The sequence below is a fragment of the Trematomus bernacchii genome, unplaced genomic scaffold, assembly GCF_902827165.1.
Source record: "Trematomus bernacchii unplaced genomic scaffold, fTreBer1.1, whole genome shotgun sequence".
Taxonomy (NCBI): Eukaryota; Metazoa; Chordata; class Actinopteri; order Perciformes; family Nototheniidae; genus Trematomus; species Trematomus bernacchii.
The window spans coordinates 2,350,001-2,370,664 of record NW_022987567.1 but is presented as its reverse complement, the minus strand read 5'-3'; the positions used below and the strand labels follow the sequence as shown (position 1 = coordinate 2,370,664).

Sequence of the window (20,664 nt, the reverse complement as noted above, 5' to 3'; positions counted from 1 at the left end):
GCCACAGGATAAATACTGAGGATTTATTCTCTCAATAGAAGTGGAAGAAGCACTTTAAAAAATGAAAAATCATCAACATCAGTCCAGAGTTTGTTGTTATGTCGGCATTCATTCGAACCGAGCACACAACACATAAAAAGGGATACACACTTTGTTTGATGCTGGCAACAGACAAAATGTCAGAATTCTCCAAAAATCTAGCTTGGAAAAGGTTGAGGAGAAGCATATTAAATGTAAGCCATGGTAGTGATTCGGAAGTTGATCTAACGCTTTGATCCAGACTGAAATATGAATTCCTGCTGCTCTGTCAATCCCCCGACTCTTCGTGTTTGTCTTTGAGTGAAAAAAGTTTGACGGATATGTTTAGCTGTGGGTTATAGGGTTAGGGTCCATGGTGCCAAGTTGACAATCCTGCTAACTTTATTAATCTATTTGAATTTACACTAGTGTCACTATAATTTATAAATGTAATGTATTATTATTATTATTATTATAATGCCGAAAATAGTGTTAAAATATCTGAACCAACTGTGGGAGAGATTTACAGGACATTTGATATGCCAACCATGTCTCCTTCAGGATACATTGAAATTACTTTAGTCGCCCCCTGACTTCACCTCCAGGGCAAATCGGCTAAAAATGTCTATTTGTGAAATATATTGCACTTTTTTGTATTACCTGCAAATCATTCCTATCAGCTTCAGATTAAGCATGCTAAAATGCTTAATATAATTAAACATGGAGGTGTTGATGTTGGTAATTAGCTCAATCCACCACTTTTCTGCAGAACCATCCATTAGCACACAGGGTCAGAACCTGCTCCCAGATTGATGGACAGGTCTTTGGATATGCAGACTAATGCTACAAGAACTAAATGGAAGGTATTATTGTTATGTGATGCATCTTACTTCACTTGGATAATTTTATTATCCAGAGTTAGACACATTTTGCTTGAATTACAACCTCTATATTAGGTATTTAATCAGCCATTTTATTTATAATGATGTGATTTATCTCTTGGATATCATCAGTAACCTAAATCATTCGAGGAATAAGTATAATTTGACTATAGTGGATGAAATGTAATGAAAGTACAGGACATTGGTTTAGACATGTCTGAGGACTGAGGGCTCCCACACAATGTTTCCTACACACGCCTTATCTGCACCAGACTGAATTGAAGTACTCTTATTTGACATTTCATCAGGCAGCGTTGAGCATCGCTGTGTCATCTTTGGAAAGTGGCTGCAAGTTCAAGCACATCTAATGCCTCCAGAGCAATCTGTACAACTACTGGGTCCTGACCCTCAACACATCCCCCGTTCCTATAGTGGTTTCCTCGAGTTGTTCCACCATCTTTCTGTCCGTCTCAATCTCACTTTCTCCTTTTAGCATCCTGTGACATTTCCATGCTCCCTCACTCCCCTTCTTGTTAATGCCCTACAGGACACCGTTGACCTTGCTTTCTCAATTTCCTGTCACCGACCCGCGAGTTACATCTGGGCCTTTAGCGAGGGGCTTTCGAAATGTCCATTACGTTCTCACTCAGAACTTCCACCGTAGCACACAGGCACTTTCAGCGTCTTTGACTGTCAGAAGGATGAGGAAAGTAAAAAACATGACAAGCCACTCAAATCAAGACATGACATCAAATGGATGACGATTCAGAGATGCTGCTTCCAGATTGCAATTTATAAAGAGCAGTGCAACGACAAAACACTTTAATGGTATGACAATAACTAAAGCTAGCCAGAGCGGAAGTTTGCTTCGTGGCTGTTCCTGTGTACACTGTGAAATTGGTTCGTCTCTTTCATCCCATAAAAAGCCAATAGAGCACATGATGTAACAGCTTGTTGTGAAAGCGAAGACGCAGAGGCAATGACATGCACAGCCTCCTGCTAGGTGTTCATCAGAGTCAATGGTCATGTGAAAAGTGAAAAAGCTTTCACGTTAGACTTCAAAGTGTCAACATTTTGATCCAAACAATGATATGAGAACCACTTACAGTATGGCATAACTCTTAGCAAGTATACAAAAGCTGTAACCACAGATGAATACCAAAGGGATGAATAATAAAGGAAATAGACTTCACCGGCTTCATCTGTAAAGCCATCAGGAAGCGGCAGCAATATTCACCATCCACTTAATCCACGGTAACGATGGATTCCTGTATCTATGGACATGGTACATCACCGATCTTTTATTGAATTATGTGCGTAGACCCTTGACACTTATTGAAATTGAATGCTATTGCTAGGTGCAGCAGACACACACACACACACACACACACACACACACACACACACACACACACACACACTGCAGCTCTGACGTAATCTAATCATTCTTGCTCTTGGTTCTGGACCAAAATAGACTCGAGGAGGATGACCCTTTTGGCTAAAAGTTCCCTTATTAGTTCAGGAATTCATTTAACTCTAGTTTAATATTGGATGGCTTTTCTCTCCTGTGAATACATGGCCAACTAAACGTACTGTCACTGGTGGACCACAAAGAGAAAAATGCATTTTATTTTTGAAAACGTATAGGCGCTGAACACATTTTTCTTCTTAATATGTTACAAAAGCAACACTGCTGCCAATCAAATCTGATCAAACCTCACCAAACGAGGTCCCTTATGAGCTGATCAATTGTGTTTTAGGTATTTACTGTTAATTTATATCCTTTTTAATGGTTGCTATTTGGACACAATCAATACGATTCTATATATTTTTCGTTGCAATTTCTGATAAATAGTTGGGTGGAAAAAGAGCTAGCACAGGTTTTTCCTCTGCATGTTTAAGACAAACTGGAACATGCAACTGTCTGAATACATTGAGAAGAAGATTTGATAGTCAGTGAAGCATGACCAATTGGACAACTAGGATCCAGTTCTCACCAGACACCAACTATAAAATCTCATCCTGACTGAGTACAAATTGTTTTTAGTCCCAGCTCTGGTTACAACTCTTCCACTAAAGATATCCTTGACACAATTAGTTTGTGTCAAGGATGACACGATGACACAATTCTTTCATGTCAAAGGTGTGTTTTACAAAACAAATATTTTTTTGTTGAAAAACCCTCAAATATCAAGATTGTTATTTCCTCAGTATTCCATTATTGAAATGCTGAGAGCTTTTGAAGAGACTATTGAGCATGGCATGCCCTTTTGAAATTGGAAAATGTGTCCTTGCCAAACTAAGTATTAACAAGCCAAATGTACGGTGAGACTGTGGCTAAGGAGGTAGAGCTGCAGCTGCCATCATTAAGAGACCCTGATGTGTTTATGGGCAAGATATTTAACCCCAAATGTCTCCCGATGGAACGGCCATGAATGTGTATGAATGTTACGTATGAAAGCCTCCGCCTCTGTATAATTTGGTGAATGCGATATGTATATTTAAAAACTGCTTTGAGGGTTTGCAAAGACTGGTAAAGCGCTTTATAAAAGTAGTCTGTTGAAATGTTCCATCATAGCCTACATTTCTAATCAGAAGAAATGCGGAAAACACACGGTAAGCTTATTCCTTTCTAAAGAGTTGAACTGCAGCAAGATAACAATCCCATTGCGTTGGTTATCTTCACAATCACTCTAGCTCCCACTTCACATTTAATCCCTAAATGAGGCTCCATTAGTTTCATTCACAGCACAGTAGATACTGGCCTAGAATGCTGGCTCACAGTGTCACTTGGCAAATCATCACCTAACCTGTTTTTCACCAGTGTAAACAAGCCTCTGGACTAAACGGTGAGTGGCAGATATAATAGTTTCCTCATCACTGCCCGAGCCCACTGTCATTACGCAGCTCCTCCTCCACGGGAAGACAGATAGCAACATCTGATAAAGTGTTGTTTGGCTGCCTGTCAAGTTCACTCGCAATCAGACGAAATGCCCTCTTTTAGTCAGGTTTGCGAGCAACATCAACAACTTTGCTTCACCCGCCATAAATATCCTTAGACATTCCACGCATATGTGCACTCGCAGCCAGACAGTTGGCATGCTCTGTCAGGAACTTGTCAGGATAAGGAGAGAGTGAAAAAAAACACTTTGAAACCAAATTTTAATTTAGTAACTGCAGAGCTGTCTCTGTAACTACTGCTGGATGTTAGACTGAACGCCTAATTGCATTTTATTCCAATTGCACACTGCCAAAAGCTTAATTAATTTCGTCTTACTGTGCAGTCCTGGAAAGAATCTACATGGGAACCGACTAAAATATGCCTATACTTCAAGCACATCTTCAAAATTCAAAACATGGCCAAAATGCGTATTTCCAAGCTAATCTGTTTCATGCATAACAATCTCTGCAGTGAAACCAAACACTTCATAAATCATTGAGGTGAGTGAGAGAATTGGTTACAAAAAAGGGGAAAAAACAAACTGACGGAGCTCATTATAAAAGATGGATGGATGAAAGGGGAGATAAATCCAGGAGCCAAGAACAGGACAAACGTGATATATTGGGGAACACACAGCTCATATCCAGCGTTCGTGTGCAATGGTGGATGTCTTTTGATGCCAAGCACCTATTGGAGCCCAGACAGTATTTCTTTGTTCATTCATCCATCCAATCATTGACTCAAAAGCAAGAGACTTGAGAATTGAATCCGCCTCTCTTTGGCTCCCGTACTGAATGGAAAGTACTCCGGTTTACACACTTCAAGCAGAAATCCTCTCTCTTATTCAAATCAAATCAAATCAAATCAGGTTTTATTTATATAGCACATTTAAAAGCGATTTTTGGTCGAGCCAAAGTGCTGTACATGTAATAAAAACACATTACTACAAATCACAATAAACGACAATAAATTACAACAGATATATCTTAAAAACAAAATAAAAATAAAACACACGGAAAAGTCACCACGGATCCTTTTGGGAAAGATGATGTCTCAATCACTGGCCCGACTTTGGCTTTTTTAAAAGTCCCTGTCAATCTCCCTGCACTGATTTAAGGCCAAAGAGTGGCACTGTGGCATCTGAGCCTGAGCAACCCATGCAACATTATTCAGCACTGTTCCCAAGCCTGTCTCATTAAGGATCCTGGCTATGGTCCATGCCTCTGTGTATGAGGCTTTCAGTGACAGATCTGTTGCCAGCTCAGTACAAACAGGCACAGGCCCAGTGTAAACCCCACTGAAGATCCCGCTTCGTCCCCTTCCAAACCTAGCAAAAGCAAGACTCCAGTGTGACAAGCACCAGCCAAACAGCAAACATGAACTCAACTCCAAGTCACCAGTGTTTTGCCCTCCAGATGATAGCAAGTCGGAAGGTAGGATTTGTTTTCTGACCTGGAAAAAAGTTGTCTTTTCTCGGTGGGTGGGAAAAGTTTTCTCCAACTCACTGATACGCATGATGTCGTATGCACATGGCATCAAGAGTGAACACATTTTTATTTTCCCTAATGACTTCCAAGTTCCAACATGGCATGTTTTGAAATGCTACATTAGTTTGTTCAATTAAACTTTCCGGTTCTTCCTAACAGTTACACTCTACCACAGGGGTCCAATTCCCCCCCCCTCTGCTGCCGAGATAATGACGTGTTTTCCACTTTCTACTGCCAACCATAGCGATAATGTCTCATTAGCCCCCGCAAGTTAAAGTTTTGCTCTGGTTAAAAATTCAATCCAGGCAATTCCCCAGCCCATAGCCCGACCTCGGGTGGATTTCATTCCAAACGAATTGACTGCCACACCCCAGAGCCCGAAAAGATTTAGCAAAATCAAAGATGTATCTGCATGAGTGCACAGTTTGCCACGTTTGACTGACGTAGTGCGAGAGGAGGCTATTTGCCTTCTGCATCAGTGAGAATTTCATTTAGCGAGTGGACAGAGGTGGGAGACGCACGCTGACCTGCCAAGTGAGGGGGGCAGGTGACGATCACGGCCCTGCACAGGAAAGTGTTGGTGGTGGTGCTAACCCGGGCCCACTCTGCATCCTGTTTGAACACATACACACAAATACAGCTTTGTTTAATAAGCAAGTTGCATGTATGTGTTAGTACATCACATCCCCTCTGCTGTGGTGGAGCTGTAAGTGTGATTGAGTGACTGATTTTGGACACATTTATTCTAATATGGTATGCACAAATTGTATTTAACTTAATTAGTACACTTTTTCGAGTAGCTGACCCCATATATAAGTATCTTAATTGTCCATATTTTAAATTGCATTGGCTAAATTGTTCCACTTTAGGGCAAACAAAATCAGCATTTCTGCATACCTTTCATTAAAGGTCCCCTATTATACTGTTTTTCATCAATATATTATAGGTCTCAGATATATACAAAACATGTCTCTGAAGTGTTTGGCTCCAAATACCAAACAGATCATTGCAGCATCCCATAATCCCCTCTGTTTCAGCCCTGTTTCAAAAGTGCTGATTCTCTGTCTGTTACTTTAGATGAAAATAAGGAGCCCCTCCCCACGCCCCTCCGAGAGATATTTGGTTAAAAAGAACACAATGGTGCTCTAGGAGGAGATTCAGGTGATAAGGTGGGGGGGGGGGTACCTTGGTTGGTGATTGGCTAATGGTTACACAAGCCAAAAAATCGTTATGACATCATAAAGTGGCCAAAATCTGATCAGCTCATTTTCAGACAGGTTTTTATAGAAATGGATCAGTACAAAAAGTGAGCGAAGATTTTTTCCTGAAACTTCCACAATCTCTTTACACAGAGGGGACACATGTTGATGTAGAAAAGACATGAAAAAGTGGATTTTGCATAATAGGTGACCTTTCAACCTTGAGCTTCTTATGAATTAATTCCTGACATGCCAAAATACCTTACAGCACAAATCCAGCTACTGTGTTAATTCATCATTTACTGAAAGTGAAGGAAAATGGCTTGAGATATTTATACATTCAACATAGTTCTATAACGTTTAGTATTTGAATATGTTGCAGCTAAGCAAAAGAGATATTGTAGTATTTTATGAAAACGTTAAAAAAAATAGTTAATGACATTGTGTTGGAAAGATGTTCTACTTTATTTCACTGGAGTTTTTCATCACCAAACATAAGCCTCTGGTGGTAATTAAAACTCACAACAGAACGTCGCTGTGCAACATTGAAAGCTATTATCTTTAGAGACGGCTAGATATTTTTGGATGCTGAAAATTATGAGTTTAAAATATTTTATTTCTATCTCTTTTGACTCGAATCCAGACAACTTTATTCAAAAAGGAAAATGTATTCAGAAGACATTAGACCAGTGAAACCCTTCTGTAATCAGGAGTTCATGTCGTCCCACCACTGTAACTGTAACTGCTCTTTAAAGCAGACACTGTTTGCTAATTGTAGAGATGGCGAAGCTACTGCCATTTGCTTGAGCTTTCCTCAAAGTCTCAAGGAACAAAATGTGAGTTAGCTTGTCACACAATAGGTGTTAGCCCTGTGATAGACTGGCAAAGTGTGAAGGGTGTCACTGCTGTCATCCAGTGCATGTCCGGACACGCTACAGCCTCCTGTTACCCTAGATATTATTGCATATAGACGTGTGCAACTAACTATGTTTAATATAAGTGATTCAACTGCAAATCATTTTATTGATGAATAGTTTTCCAAAAACATGGTGACTTCTTGTAATAGCTTTTTTTGTCCAACTAACAGTGTAAAATATAAAGATATTTTTTGATCACTTTTGATCAAACTGAGTACAAAGAAGATATTAACATTTTAAGTGCTAATCAACTACTTGTGTTATCTAGTTACATTTCAGAAAATATTTGTCTCACAATTCCCCAAAACAGAGGATGACATATGTTCATTTACATATTGCATCCTAATAAAGGACTAAAACTAAAATATAGTGGATTTATCAGTAAACGTATCAAGAGCCTGCAATCAGTTAATTCTCGGCATCTTTGCTTGATTAATGACACAAACTTAAAAATTGGTTAAAGCCCTTGACTTTAGGATGCATGGAGCACTCGGTCTCTCAGCTGAGGATGAGGCGGACAGTGAGGCAGAACAGCCAGTGCCTTCACAGCAGACCGCCTGTTCCTCAGTGAGGAAGCTGTTATCTCTGCGTCGGGCCTCATCAGTCCTTGAGTGAGCTGTTACTGTACTCTACCTGCCATATGGCCGTCACAGCAGAGCCCAGCCGGACGTTCTTGAACCCGACGCGTTCTGCCAGACACTGAGAAAGCTGCTGGGTGCCTCCCTGTGGAGACACAGAAACTGCTAATTAAAATCAATTGATACCTCCAATGGGCAAAATGCCTGAAGAATAATGATTTATTAAACTCATTAATACAACCACAAACCCATGATGGGGACTAGAGAGCTATGCAGATAATCCAGTTATATATGTACCAATTTGTATGCATCTTCACCTCAGACACCTGCCGACCTCAGAACTGGCTTCGAAGAGGATTTGTCAGTGACTTGTACCTGCATTAGCCTTGATTTGTTAACTGATAAGACTCCTCACATCTGATGCTGCTTCACAGGGGCCCTATTATTCTTATCGTCAGGTTACTATTTTTGTTCCCCTCGACTGTGACATGTTTCCAGGCTTTAATGTTCAAAAAGGTCTTTTATTTTTCTCATACTGCCTGTGCTGCAGCACCTCTTTTCACCCTCTGTCTGAAACCAGAGCCCAGTCTGCTCTGATTGGTTAGCTGGCCAGCTTAGACTATCATTTACAATGTTTTTGGAGCGCTAGCAAATAGAGGAGAGTGTTAGTGATGTCACTATGTCACGGCAGTAAACAAAGGAGTCCAATGGGAGGGTAACTGTGGGATTTTAGCCTTTACAAACCATTTACATGCACACAAACCTATTAAACATTACAGGAAAGGGAACCCCCCCCCCAAAAAAAAGCATAATAGGGCCCCTTATGTGTTTAACCTGCTTGTGTTTTTGTCTGTGTATACTGTTTTTAACCTTTTTTGGAATATTTTATGAATTGTAAATAGACCTTGGGTGTTATGAATGGCACCTCCAAATAAAATGCATTATTATCATGATTATTATTATTATATACCACATCTGTGTCATTACCATTCATGCTTGCAGTACGACTGCTAATATTTCCTTCAGTATATTGGCGAAATGTCCTAATAAGAAAAAAAGTAACAGAACTGTTCTAAAACGCAGTTATAGATTGTTGCCATTATCTTTGTCTTCCCTTTATGGCCTGGAGCCTTTCTTACACTCCAACAGTCTGAGAGAGAAAGTTCAGAAGCAATAGCTTAAAAAAAACTAAAACAATATGGAATCATCACTTCCATGCTGAGGGAGCTCATAGAAAATATGAAATCCAATACAAGTCCACAGGACCAAGTGTTTAAACTTTTCCAATCGATGGTGCGTCTAGGACAAAAAAGAAATGGTGGGACAGTGTTTGAACGAGATATATAGAGAGGCTGAAGTGATAGTCTAGAAAATAACTCCTGTCTCACAACAGCCCTCGACTCAACAACATGCACTTTGGGAAGGATAGACGCTGCATACCTTTATCTTTAGCTCTTGTGCACAACCTGGAGTGCTCTCCAGCAGAGCCAGTAGCCCCCCCGCTGCTGCAGCAAACATGAGGAAGAAGAGGAAGGACATCTGGGACGGCTCCATGCCAAAGAGGGACCTGCTGCACAGTCCCATCTCCTCTTTTAGTTCTGACAGGAAGGAATGAATGAATCACACATGCAGTAATGAAGTGTTCTGACAAAATGACAGTGTTACCTTAGCTAACCAATGCATTGTGTCAAAACTAATGTCCTGTCATTGACCTGTGAATAAACCAAATACATTGCATAAAGACACCTGAAAGGATTCATTCATTTCATCAAAACAATATTTAATTACAGTCTCAATAATTATCCCAAATTTGATGTCTTAAATGGATTAGGCTTAAATAATACTAATTTAAAGTGGACCTATCATGCTATATTTGAAACATATATTGTAGGGCCATACCTATATAAAACATGTCTGTGAAGTTTTTTTTTCAAAATACCAAACAGATCATGCATTTTAGCCATGCCTCATTTCGCTCTATTTGCTCTTTTCCAGCCCTGTTTTTGCAAGGGCTGATTCTGCTTTTGTGGCAGACTACAGCGCCACTTACAGGCCTGGCATATGTACTACAGCGTCTCCAGCGCTTTCGAGCGGTCTCTCATTCCCCTGATAGGTGGAGAGTTGCCCATATAGGCGGAGCTATATATTTTCTGACGTCAGAAAAATTCAAATAATAATCAGCTCCGTTGCAGCCCCGTTTTTAGAGATTTGGGTATGGAGGAAAAGAGAGAGGGTTGTGTTTTGTGACACTTGGTGAGTTCCCTGACACACCGGGGACACATATTCATGTATAAAAGACGTACAAAAGTGCATTTTGCATGATAGGTCCCCTTTAAATACTGAATAACTCTAAGGTAGAGATGAAACAATTAGTTAATCAACAGAAAATTGTTATCCACAATTATTTATGTCATTCATTCACATGAAACTAACTAGTTGAAGCCTATCAAATTAGCATTTTTAGTACTTTGGTACTGTTCTGTATCATGGTAAATGTACTATATTTTTTAATTTGTATTATCTTATTGTGAGGAATTTATGTTCTGACACATTGTTATAGTGGTAAAAATGTGTTGGTGAATCAAATTGCTACAATTACTAACACTCTTATTGTTATGTTAATTGTATCTATGGACTAACCAGCGTGGCTCGAAGAATGGCATGAGAACTTTAATCCACTCTTGAATATTTCAACAAATAATGAATGAAACTTTTAAAAGTTTCCAGATGATGAATGCTTATGATCACTAAATTGAAAGTCCTTGTTACTCACCATGATTCGCCAACCTTGGACACATTGTCAAAAGAGCAAAATGGAGTAAGTTTTGTTTGAAAGTACTCTTAAACCTAACCTGTAGTCCAGGCTTGTTTGTCAATGTACGATTGCAGAGTCATACTGTCCAGTTCCACAGCACCGGGAGTCATTGAAGGATCCTGGACGCACACTGTGGCAAGCAATCTGTCAATCTGAGTAAAAAGTAGAGTCAATACAACACACTCACACACAATGCTTTACCACTGTGAAGCAAAAATGATCTCATTGATCAAAACAAGAGTAGTCGGAGGCTGCCAAACATGGTTCTGACAGGGCTCCGTGCCCCACATTCTCTACCTCCCACTGCTCCTCTCAGCACTGATCCTGGGCAGAACATTTTGTAGTACTTGTCATGCTATGAATATACATGTGTCCTCAATCACACAGCACCCAGTATTATAAATGTTAAATACCACTATAACGTCCATTTTTAATGTCAATTAAGTTGATTGTAAAAATAAAGTGTTGTAACAATTAGCTTCAAAAGTAATGGTATACCTGCTGATGTATATTATTGTATACCTATACATTTACAATACAATACAACTTATTCATTCATAATAATGCTGCAAAATGTTTATGGTGCCAAAAAAGGATAGTGACCGAACAGTCTTGTCAACATTACTGTACATTGACCGAAATTTGAATCTTTAGTTGAAATGACTTGTATAGTTGTACCGATAAATGTGCTGGTATTCACATGTTATCCATCTGTACTTTGATTGGTCTGTATAGTTGTTGTTGAAATAGAGACTATGTAATGTTAGTGTAATGTTTTTATAATCTCTTTTGTTTTTTAGATCAATGGATTTGTATGCATGGTCGTTTTTTAAGTAAGGGTTATGTTCAGATCCTCCGCTTCACTTCAGGATCCTGATCTCCCTGTCGGCTTTTCTGATGGCGAAAATGTTTGTCTTCTATAGCTTACATTAAATTGCCTGACTTTTTTCTGCATGCTGATTTGACTGCACATAGTCCCTTTTTTCTCCTTAGCAGTGGTCTGTTTGCGAGAATGTACAACCTCTGAAATGTCTAAACTGACCAAACTGAGTATTCAACAAAGCAGTGTAATAATATAAACATTATAGATACTTTAACCACTTATCAACTATGTATGATATTTTGTGGTGTTGTATTGCTACCTATCAGTCATTTCTTGGTTTTCAAAGGATAGCTCTCTAGTCAGACGTCTGCTGCCTCACCTTCCACAGGAGCTGGGTCAGGTCCATCAGCACCAGTGGGGACAGAGTAGGGATACTGGTGTAGGTGCGAACTTTGGCGCCTGGACCCCCCATGTGGTGCACCTTCTTGCCAATACTGAATTGCGGATAGGTCTCTAAGCCCAGCTCCTTTATGAGCTCCAGGATGTGCGTTTGAGTGCTGAAAGAGAGAGTAAGTCACTTTTATCATGCTATTTGTTTGCCATGATTAAGGGTGTTATGTGAACGTCTATCCATCTATTATGATAGTAGAGTGTACACAACACTGCTTGAGTGAGCCTTTGCACAACGAAAAAAAGCCTGCCAAAATATTGACATGAAGCAACTGAGAGATGCTCTTTCCTCTTAAGATGTCTTCAAAGTGCTCTTAAACAATGTTCTTCTATTTGGGTTGCCAAGAGTAGACTGCATGTTTTATCCTACCAGCAAGACGCCTCCTAGATAAAAAGGTTTGATGGCTTGTTACTTTCAGAAACTGTCTGAATCGTGACTAAAACTTCCCAGAAACATCCTTCTTTCAAACAAGACTTTAGACGAGTAACTGTTTAATAAATTGTTCTATGAAAACTTATGAGAGATGTAACTGCTGTGAGATGGACTGGTAGAGGTAGTTGCTATAAAAGTGTTTTTACATCAGTTTGTCAGGCTGGAACAGCGAGGAGACAATGTTCCATGAGATAATGAAAATAGACAGGTTCAGCTGATGTACGCAAGAACCATTAGAGAGAAGCAAGGTTGCCGTGTTAGCAAACCTTCCATGATTGACAGACTCTGTAGTGCTTAATAGCTTATAGAGTGGATCTCCATTACATGTTGACAGTGGTGGAAAGTAACTTAGTACGGTACTTATACTTTACTTGAGTATTTCCACTTTATGCTACCTTATACTTCTACTCCACTGCAATTCAGAGGCAATATCGTACTTTTATCACTATGTATTTATCACTACTTACTTTTTACATCTAAAACACATTATATGCTCATATGAAACAATTCAGTACTTGTATACTTATCAATTGAATATTTGATAAAGTCTCTAAAATTGGCTCTACAAATAACGGGATCAAAATGCGTGTACATAAAACAGGATGATATAACATTATTTAATAATAAAATACTTTGAATGAGCGATTCTGCATAATTGGTACATGTATTTCTGATACTTTGAATACCTTTGGCTTATATAGTACTTTGACACTTTATGTTACTGAAAGGGGCCATTGTGCAAAATTAGTAATTTTTCTTTTTCTTCTTTGAGTACATTCTGATGCTGATACTTTCGTACTTTTACTCCATCGAGAGTATTAGTACGAGTACTTAATCCACCGTTGCCTTTAGCCATCATTTGTTTACCTATCATTGTGTAAAACTAACAAAGACAACAATCACATTACTTACATATCCATGTCATCCATTTATGAATACTTCCAAATAGAACAAATTAATTCCGGTAAGAGTTTGTAATACAATAAGCAGCACTGCATCAAAGCCTTGAAACTACAATGCCAACTTCCAAGCATTGAACAATACAAATCCCCATTATATTTGTTTCACAGTTAATTGTATAAACCATGTATTCGTCACTGTGCCCTTGAATCTATCTATGACTCATTTTCAAATATTTCCAGCTTTTACATTTTTGTTCACAAGTAACCCTACTTAAGACGTTCTCAAAAATGGGCAATTATGGTATACAGTAAGTGGCTATCATACATTTTTACCCATTTATCTTTGACTGGTTCCAACGCTGCCCCATTGTCCAGTGATAATGTTATCTGCTGCACCACTTAGCCTGAGTCATTAAGTACATTTGTTACATCATGTATTGTAGATTAGGTCCACCCTGATGATTTCCTCAAAGTTCCTATGCACTTATTCATATGATAAAAAGGGTAACAAGTATGACTTTATTTCCATTTGATTCTATCAACTCACTCCAGAATCTATGATTGTACATGTGTGCCATATTCAGTGGACCTCTGCACCATCTCAAGTGCTAATAAATCAAAGTCTTATTAGCAAATTGCTCTAGTCAATTAAAAAACATCCTTTTTTACAAATAAAAGATATCCTTGAAGTGACTCTAAAAAAGTTACATTAGCCTAGCATGCTAACATGTCTATGTCTCCTATCTTTGTTATTCCAGCAGTTTTTCTTCCTTACCTTCCTACCCACTGCCCTCCAAAGTCCCAGCGATCGACTCCATTAGCTGCCGGTATTTCAGTGGACACTGTGCGACCTCCCACCCGATCTGCATGGCATACCACGCATGATTTAGTAAGAGGCATACAGTACCTATTTTCAACAATTTCACAGCTGAAAGAATCCAGTATAAAATGACTCGCATTTCAGGTCATCAATTTGCTTTCAATTCCACAAACCTTTTCCTTCCAGTACCAGTATTCTGAACTTGGCATTCCTTTTTCTGAGCAAATGAGCTGCACTCAGCCCAGATAGCCCGGCGCCAACAATAATAACGTCCCAAATTTCCGCAGTCATAGTCGAGCTGGAGTGCCAACCTAAACGTGTGTTAGTAAACTGTTGAGTCAGAAACAGCAATCTAACATGTATTCCCTTTTCTTCTCCGTATCAATTAGGTTATCTTTCAAAGCCTGGGCTGCTCTCATAAAAAGTGCACTTTGGAACTGGGAACAACTGAGCTTTTGACCTACTTTAGAGAGTCGGCAGTGTAAACTCCAGTAATAAGAGACAGGCTTTTGTTATTTGAACAGTAAAGGCTCTGTCAGATGGGAGGTCTTGTGCGTTTTTGGCAAATCTGGCGCAGGGGATGAATAAACTTCTACCAATAAGAGGGTCAGCGTTTTGATCACACCCCCTGCAGTCAGCAAGTACTGTTTTGATAAAAGCAGGGGTGAAAGAAGTACTCAGGTCTTCACAGGCCTTACTTAAATGAAAGTAATAACACCACATTGTTGAAATACTCTGTTAGTAGTATAAATATTGCATTCGAAATGTTACGTAAGTAAAAGTAGAAAAGTATTAGCATCAAAATGTATCAAAACTAATATAGTAATCATTATGCAGAATGGCCTTTTTGGAATAATATTTATCATAAAGCTGGATTTTAACTGATGTAATCGCAATTTTAAGCGATAGCTTCAAACACTTGTTATACTACCAGTAAAGTACACAATTTTCTTTCAAATTGTAGTGGATTAGAAGTATAAAGCTCTTGGGTTTTGTTAACAAAAAAAATACGTCAAAAATAATGCATTTACCACTGATTGTAATTCAGTTATTCTGTTAACTAGAAATATATGTGTATTAGCAGAATATGGTTGTTCTATTGAATTTTCTGAATGGCCAATCTGGATCTTTTTGGACAACTTGAGCCCCGAGACAAGTCTGATGTTCCCAATCATCAGATTCCACTGTTTTGAAAAGAGAAACAAATTCAATTTCTGTCACTGTATAAAATTAGGATATTTATTAATTGATAACCCAACAACAACAACTGGGACTTACTTAAAAAACAATCATCTCCCTTTAGTAACCCGTACACAGAGTGGAGTAATTACTAGGAAATCAGCAGCAAATGATATCAAGCTGTTGCCAGAATGGCACCAGAGAGCAGTTCTGTGAAAAAAGACTCAACATATTGAAAGTAAAACATGGGAAGAAATCCCTGAAACATGTTTTGACACAACAGAGAGATACAAAAAAAATATGAAACTAACAACCATGCAAGAGGAAGTGTGAGAAACCATGTTGCCAAGTCTGTTTTTACAGTATGAAATCACCTACTGTTATTAACTTACCTTTAATTTACTTTATTCTATTAATTAAAAAAACAAAACTGTTTTACATTATAATTAGCCTTTTCCACCTTTTGTGCTTTTTGCCATCTGTGTTTGATTGAAATGAAAATAAATAAATATGTAAAAAAAAGAAAATAATAAAATATGCCTATGGACATAGAATATATTAAAAGTGTGAAGTGCAAATGGTTGTTGTTTTAAAGGGGGCCGATTATGCTAATTGTCGTGTTTCATAATTGTATTTAGTGTCTCTACTGTGACATCTGTTCATGCTTTAATGTTCAAAAAGCTCTTTATTTTTCACATACTGACTCTGCTGCAGCACCTCCTTTCACCCTCTGGCTGAAACCAGAGCCCAGTCTGCTCTGATTGGTTAGCTGGTCGGCTCTATTGTGATTAGTCAACTGCTTAGAGATGTCCCGCCTCCTAGCCTATAACGTAAAATGTGTTGAAGCGCTAACCACTAGAAGCGCCAGTATGTTACATGGTGATGTCACTATGTTATGGGAGTAAACAAAGGCGTACAGTATAATGGAGGCATTTACTTGCAATTCTTTGGCATATCATTGGAAAGAAGAACTACCGCCTTGGGTGTCATTCGAGTGGTTCACTGTCTTTGCTATCTTCTAAAAATGGATAATAAAATAGTGTAACACATTTGCATAAAACGCAAGCCAACAAAGGTTTTGTGGAACAAGTAGTCTTATATATTTATTTTCTAGGACTCGTGTATTAATCCAAGAAGTGAAAGTCCCTTTAGGCCTCACTTGGATTGCCTGTTTTTCTTCTGTCTTTGTTTATTTTCTAGCTCAAGAAACATTAATCCCAGGGAAGCCAAACTTGGCATGTTTTGTAAAAATACTTAGGCCAAAATCTGGTGTTGCATAATGGTTACACAGACCCAAATGACTTAGGCCCAATCCCAAACCACTCCCTCGACCCTACCCCTCCGTGACGGAGTGAACTCCGTCTGTAGCCATACTCGCAGCTCAACGAGGCTCCCTCCTGTCAGATGGAGGGAGTAAATACAGCGGCAAGCTTTGGGACGGCCTCCCCTCTCTCCGGCAGAAACAGGAAATGCCGTAACTGTTTGTAACAACGGTCTCAAATCAGCATCTCTTTGACAAAAAATGTAAATTAAGAACTCAAATAAAACTCCAAACATCTTTCATTGTGTTACTTTTTTGTAAAGCTCTTTTAGTTTTAAACCTGATGTTTATAAGCTTCTTAGTTTTTGCAACAGTCTGTAAATATACACAACTTTATAATAAAATGCACACATTTACCTTTTTCTAGACTAAACACAGGTATGATCCTAAGTTAAAAACATATGAGGTTATCATGAGGTTGTTAACATCGCAATTTATCAGTGGATGTTTGCTGGAACTGTTTGTAAACAGCGTGTTTCCTGATGGACACACACAGCGTGACTCCGGTCAGGTAGAGACCAGTCTCAAGTCAGCACCGATGCAGACTCGCTGTTTGAGGGCTTGATAACCCACTCCCCCTCCACACCTCTCCACACTCGTTGGTTTGGAACAGCACTTAATGTGGCGGACCCTCCACGCGAACGCGCAAACGGAGGGGTAGTGTGTAGGGGTAGGGTGTAGGGCGTGGTTTGGGATTGGGCCTAAGTCTCTGTTTAGTCGTTCATTATACATGTTTAGGAGTATTGTTTTTTAAGCTTGCCCAAACAGTGACAGAGTCATTTTTCTTTTGTATTGGTCCTGTAACATTATTCCCACCATCATATGGTGATAGGCCTCACAATGAAGACAAATAGGAATGTAAAAAGAGTTTCTTGCTGACGGGCAAACTCTCCAACTCTCTTAAAGGTGGGGTAGGTAATTTTGGAGAAACCAGCTCGAGTGAGCTAGAATTTGAAAATACACAACCGGAAAAAATCTGCCACTTCCTTACAGAGCCCCTCCTCCAACACACACGAACGCGCACATGACCAATGCGGGCACGAGATAAGTTTGTGCACAGATGGAAGGCTGACAGGCAGGTAGGCCATCCAGTTATTTTAGCCAGGCCGGCTAAAATGATTGGTCGTGCTTTTTACAGTACTACGGCTTCCACAGATGACAGTTTTGTATGGATTTTTTGTCAAAGCACTTAAGATATTCATTGCTATCGGGATGTTAAGAGCATTCCATGGAATATAACAAAAAGTGTATCTCGAGCCGGTTTCTCAAACTTACCTACCCCACCTTATTATTGTAAAAAAAAAATAAGAAAATAAGAAAAAAGCTTTCTCACACATACAAGTTGTTTGTTAATAATCTGCACAAAACGCCAAATTAAGATTTAACCTAGATAATAAATCAGAATAGAAATACAATATATATAACCTGTAAATGAAAGAAGCTCGTCTTTGCGAGTCACTGTGAAGATAGGAGGTGATTCGTGGTCCTGCTGTAAATTCACAGAGGGCCAGCTATAGTAACTCAACGAGAGAGTAATGTCAAATGACAGTACAATTGACCAATCATATCTCTAAATGGGTGGGCTTTATTTTCGTGGAATTTATGACAAGTTCCGCCTGCTGTGAAGTTTATGCATGTGTGGTATAGTGGTGCAGTGACGCGTCCTAAAACCCGGAAGTAAGCTGCGCATGGCTTCCCTCGACAAAAAAGCAATGGGATTTCTCCATAGGATTTTGGAAAATAGCTCGAAATAAGGTCTGTGTAACGAACCTGTTAGATAAATGCACGATTTGTTCAGCCGGATAATATCCACATGTCTACCCTACTTTTATAATTTTCTAATCATAAATCTAATCGATAGGTTTATGATTAGCATAAGTTTGTTCATGATGGCTCATGTCAGTGATAGTGATTACATCGTTGCGAAATTATTAACCGAGTCATTTTCAAGATTGAGTTACAATGATAAATTGGAGTGGCAAAGGATCAGCTGCATGACCCCGCCATCAAGTACTTCATCCAAAAGGACAGGAGGAGGTATAAAAGTCACTGCTCGCCACTGTGCCTGAAACGCCTCAATTGGACTTTGTATACTACTGTAACACAGTGACATCACTAAGTAGCACTCACATTTCTGTTGGCTAGCGCTCCTCACACATTGTACGTGATAGGCTACTGGGCAAGACATCTAGGCGGTTGACCAATCACAACAGAGCCCGCCAGCAGACCAATCAGAGCAGACATAGACACAGAAAAACCTGAAAATAAGGGCCTGCCGTTACCCTGCTGTTCATCACACTTCAGCTCTAAATAACTTCTTGTCAAAGTTATCTTAGGACTATTGTGAAAAGAAAATGTAATATATATATATATTTGTGGAGTCCACTTAAAGGTAGGGTAGGTAATTCACTTCAGAAACACTTTTTGTTATATTCCATGGAATGCTCTTAACATCCCGATAGCAATGAATAAATTAAATGCTTTGACAATAAATATATACAAATATTTCATCTGTGGAAGCTGTGGCGCTGTAAAAAGCTAGACCAATTATATTATCTGTCAGCCTTCCATCTCGTGCACAAACTTATCCCGTGCCCTCATTGGTCATGTGCGTGTTCTCTGTAAGGAAGTCTGAAGGAAGGGGCAGATTTTTTTCGGCTGCGTACTTTCAAATTCTAGCGCACTCGAGCTGGTTTCTCCATTCTTACCTACCCTACCTTTATTAAGGTTTTTGGGGGTCCATTTTTATTTGACTGCTGCACCACTGACTGTATCCCAACAAAAGTATAACAGTGTAGCAAACTGCAAAGAGGGAACATTACAGAGATCCATCCAAGGATACCTGCGAAGGGCACAGCGTATGTGTTCTGTGTTACATAACCTATGTTTTATTGTACTGGTTCTTTGTCCATTAACAGTACACTTGAATGTAATCTAATCGTATGTTGTCTATCTGCTTGGTGGTAGCATACAGTACACAATGATGTCCTGAAAAGGTTCAAATGGTTATTTTTTATCACATTAAAGGTCTATGAGTGACAGTTCCAATGCTCTCAAAGCACATCATTTTCCTCCAGCAAAGTACAATGCATCCCTAGACAACATTCTGAAGTGGGTGTCATTGAGGAAATTAGCTGGATTTACATGTATATGTTTCTGAAAACTGGATGTAAACAATCTAATCTAAAGAAAGAAATGCCCAAAGCTTGTGAAATAAAATAAAAAAAAGGTCACCTGAATTTTTTTCATATATTTTATTCCACAGGAGATAGAGCCTTTTATCCTTTACAACTAATCCATTTTCTGCATTTTATCTACTGAAGGACACCCCGCCATTTCTCATCTAAAAAGGCTGTTTCCCTGTAGATCTGGCACAGAGATAAGCTCCATCCCTTTTTTCTATTCCTTTTGCTTTTGTGCAGAAACCTTGCTGGCTCGTGGCTGTGGCTGCACAACCAGTTTCTCGTCACTTGAGACCTCATGAGTTCCCTTTGTCGTCGTGATTTGAAACCACGGACATCGGACACATGAAAGGTTCTAAAGTGGTGTATTGTGCGTGCAACAAATAAAGAATGTACAGCCACTATGTTTTTATACAAATAAATGAAGCTGAAGGTGGATGTAATATTGCAGTCAGACAAATATCATTGAGTGTAGAGACAATTGTGTTGCAGATGTAATGCTTTCAGTAGCAGTTCTCATCAGATGCATCATCAGAAACCCTATTTAATTGCAGGGTCCCTCCTCCAGTTTCACAATGGATTGCTCTCTATTGTTCTTCAGCTGCTACGCCTGAGCACTGATTTCCTCATGCTCGTTCCCATAGGTTTAACCTATCTTGATTACACTCTTATTTAACATCATTTACTAGTTGTGGCAGTTGTGAGGATTATAAAGAGC

General features: G+C 39.1%; 1 protein-coding gene across 1 annotated transcript in view; it reads right to left on the bottom strand.

Annotated features, from left to right (window-relative positions):
* Nucleotides 1–14,701, bottom strand: part of si:ch211-127i16.2 (probable flavin-containing monoamine oxidase A) — a 39,089-nt gene extending 24,388 nt beyond the window's left edge. The window contains exons 1-7 of the mRNA XM_034125865.1: nt 14,438–14,701; nt 14,220–14,307; nt 12,039–12,216; nt 10,874–10,988; nt 9,462–9,619; nt 8,077–8,166; nt 5,855–5,939 (exon numbers count right to left, since the gene is read on the bottom strand). Coding sequence (XP_033981756.1) covers nt 5,855–5,939; nt 8,077–8,166; nt 9,462–9,619; nt 10,874–10,988; nt 12,039–12,216; nt 14,220–14,307; nt 14,438–14,555 — 832 coding nt within the window. The 5' untranslated portion in view covers nt 14,556–14,701. The remainder of the gene's footprint in view (nt 1–5,854; nt 5,940–8,076; nt 8,167–9,461; nt 9,620–10,873; nt 10,989–12,038; nt 12,217–14,219; nt 14,308–14,437) is intronic.
* Nucleotides 14,702–20,664: the final 5,963 nt, after the last annotated feature.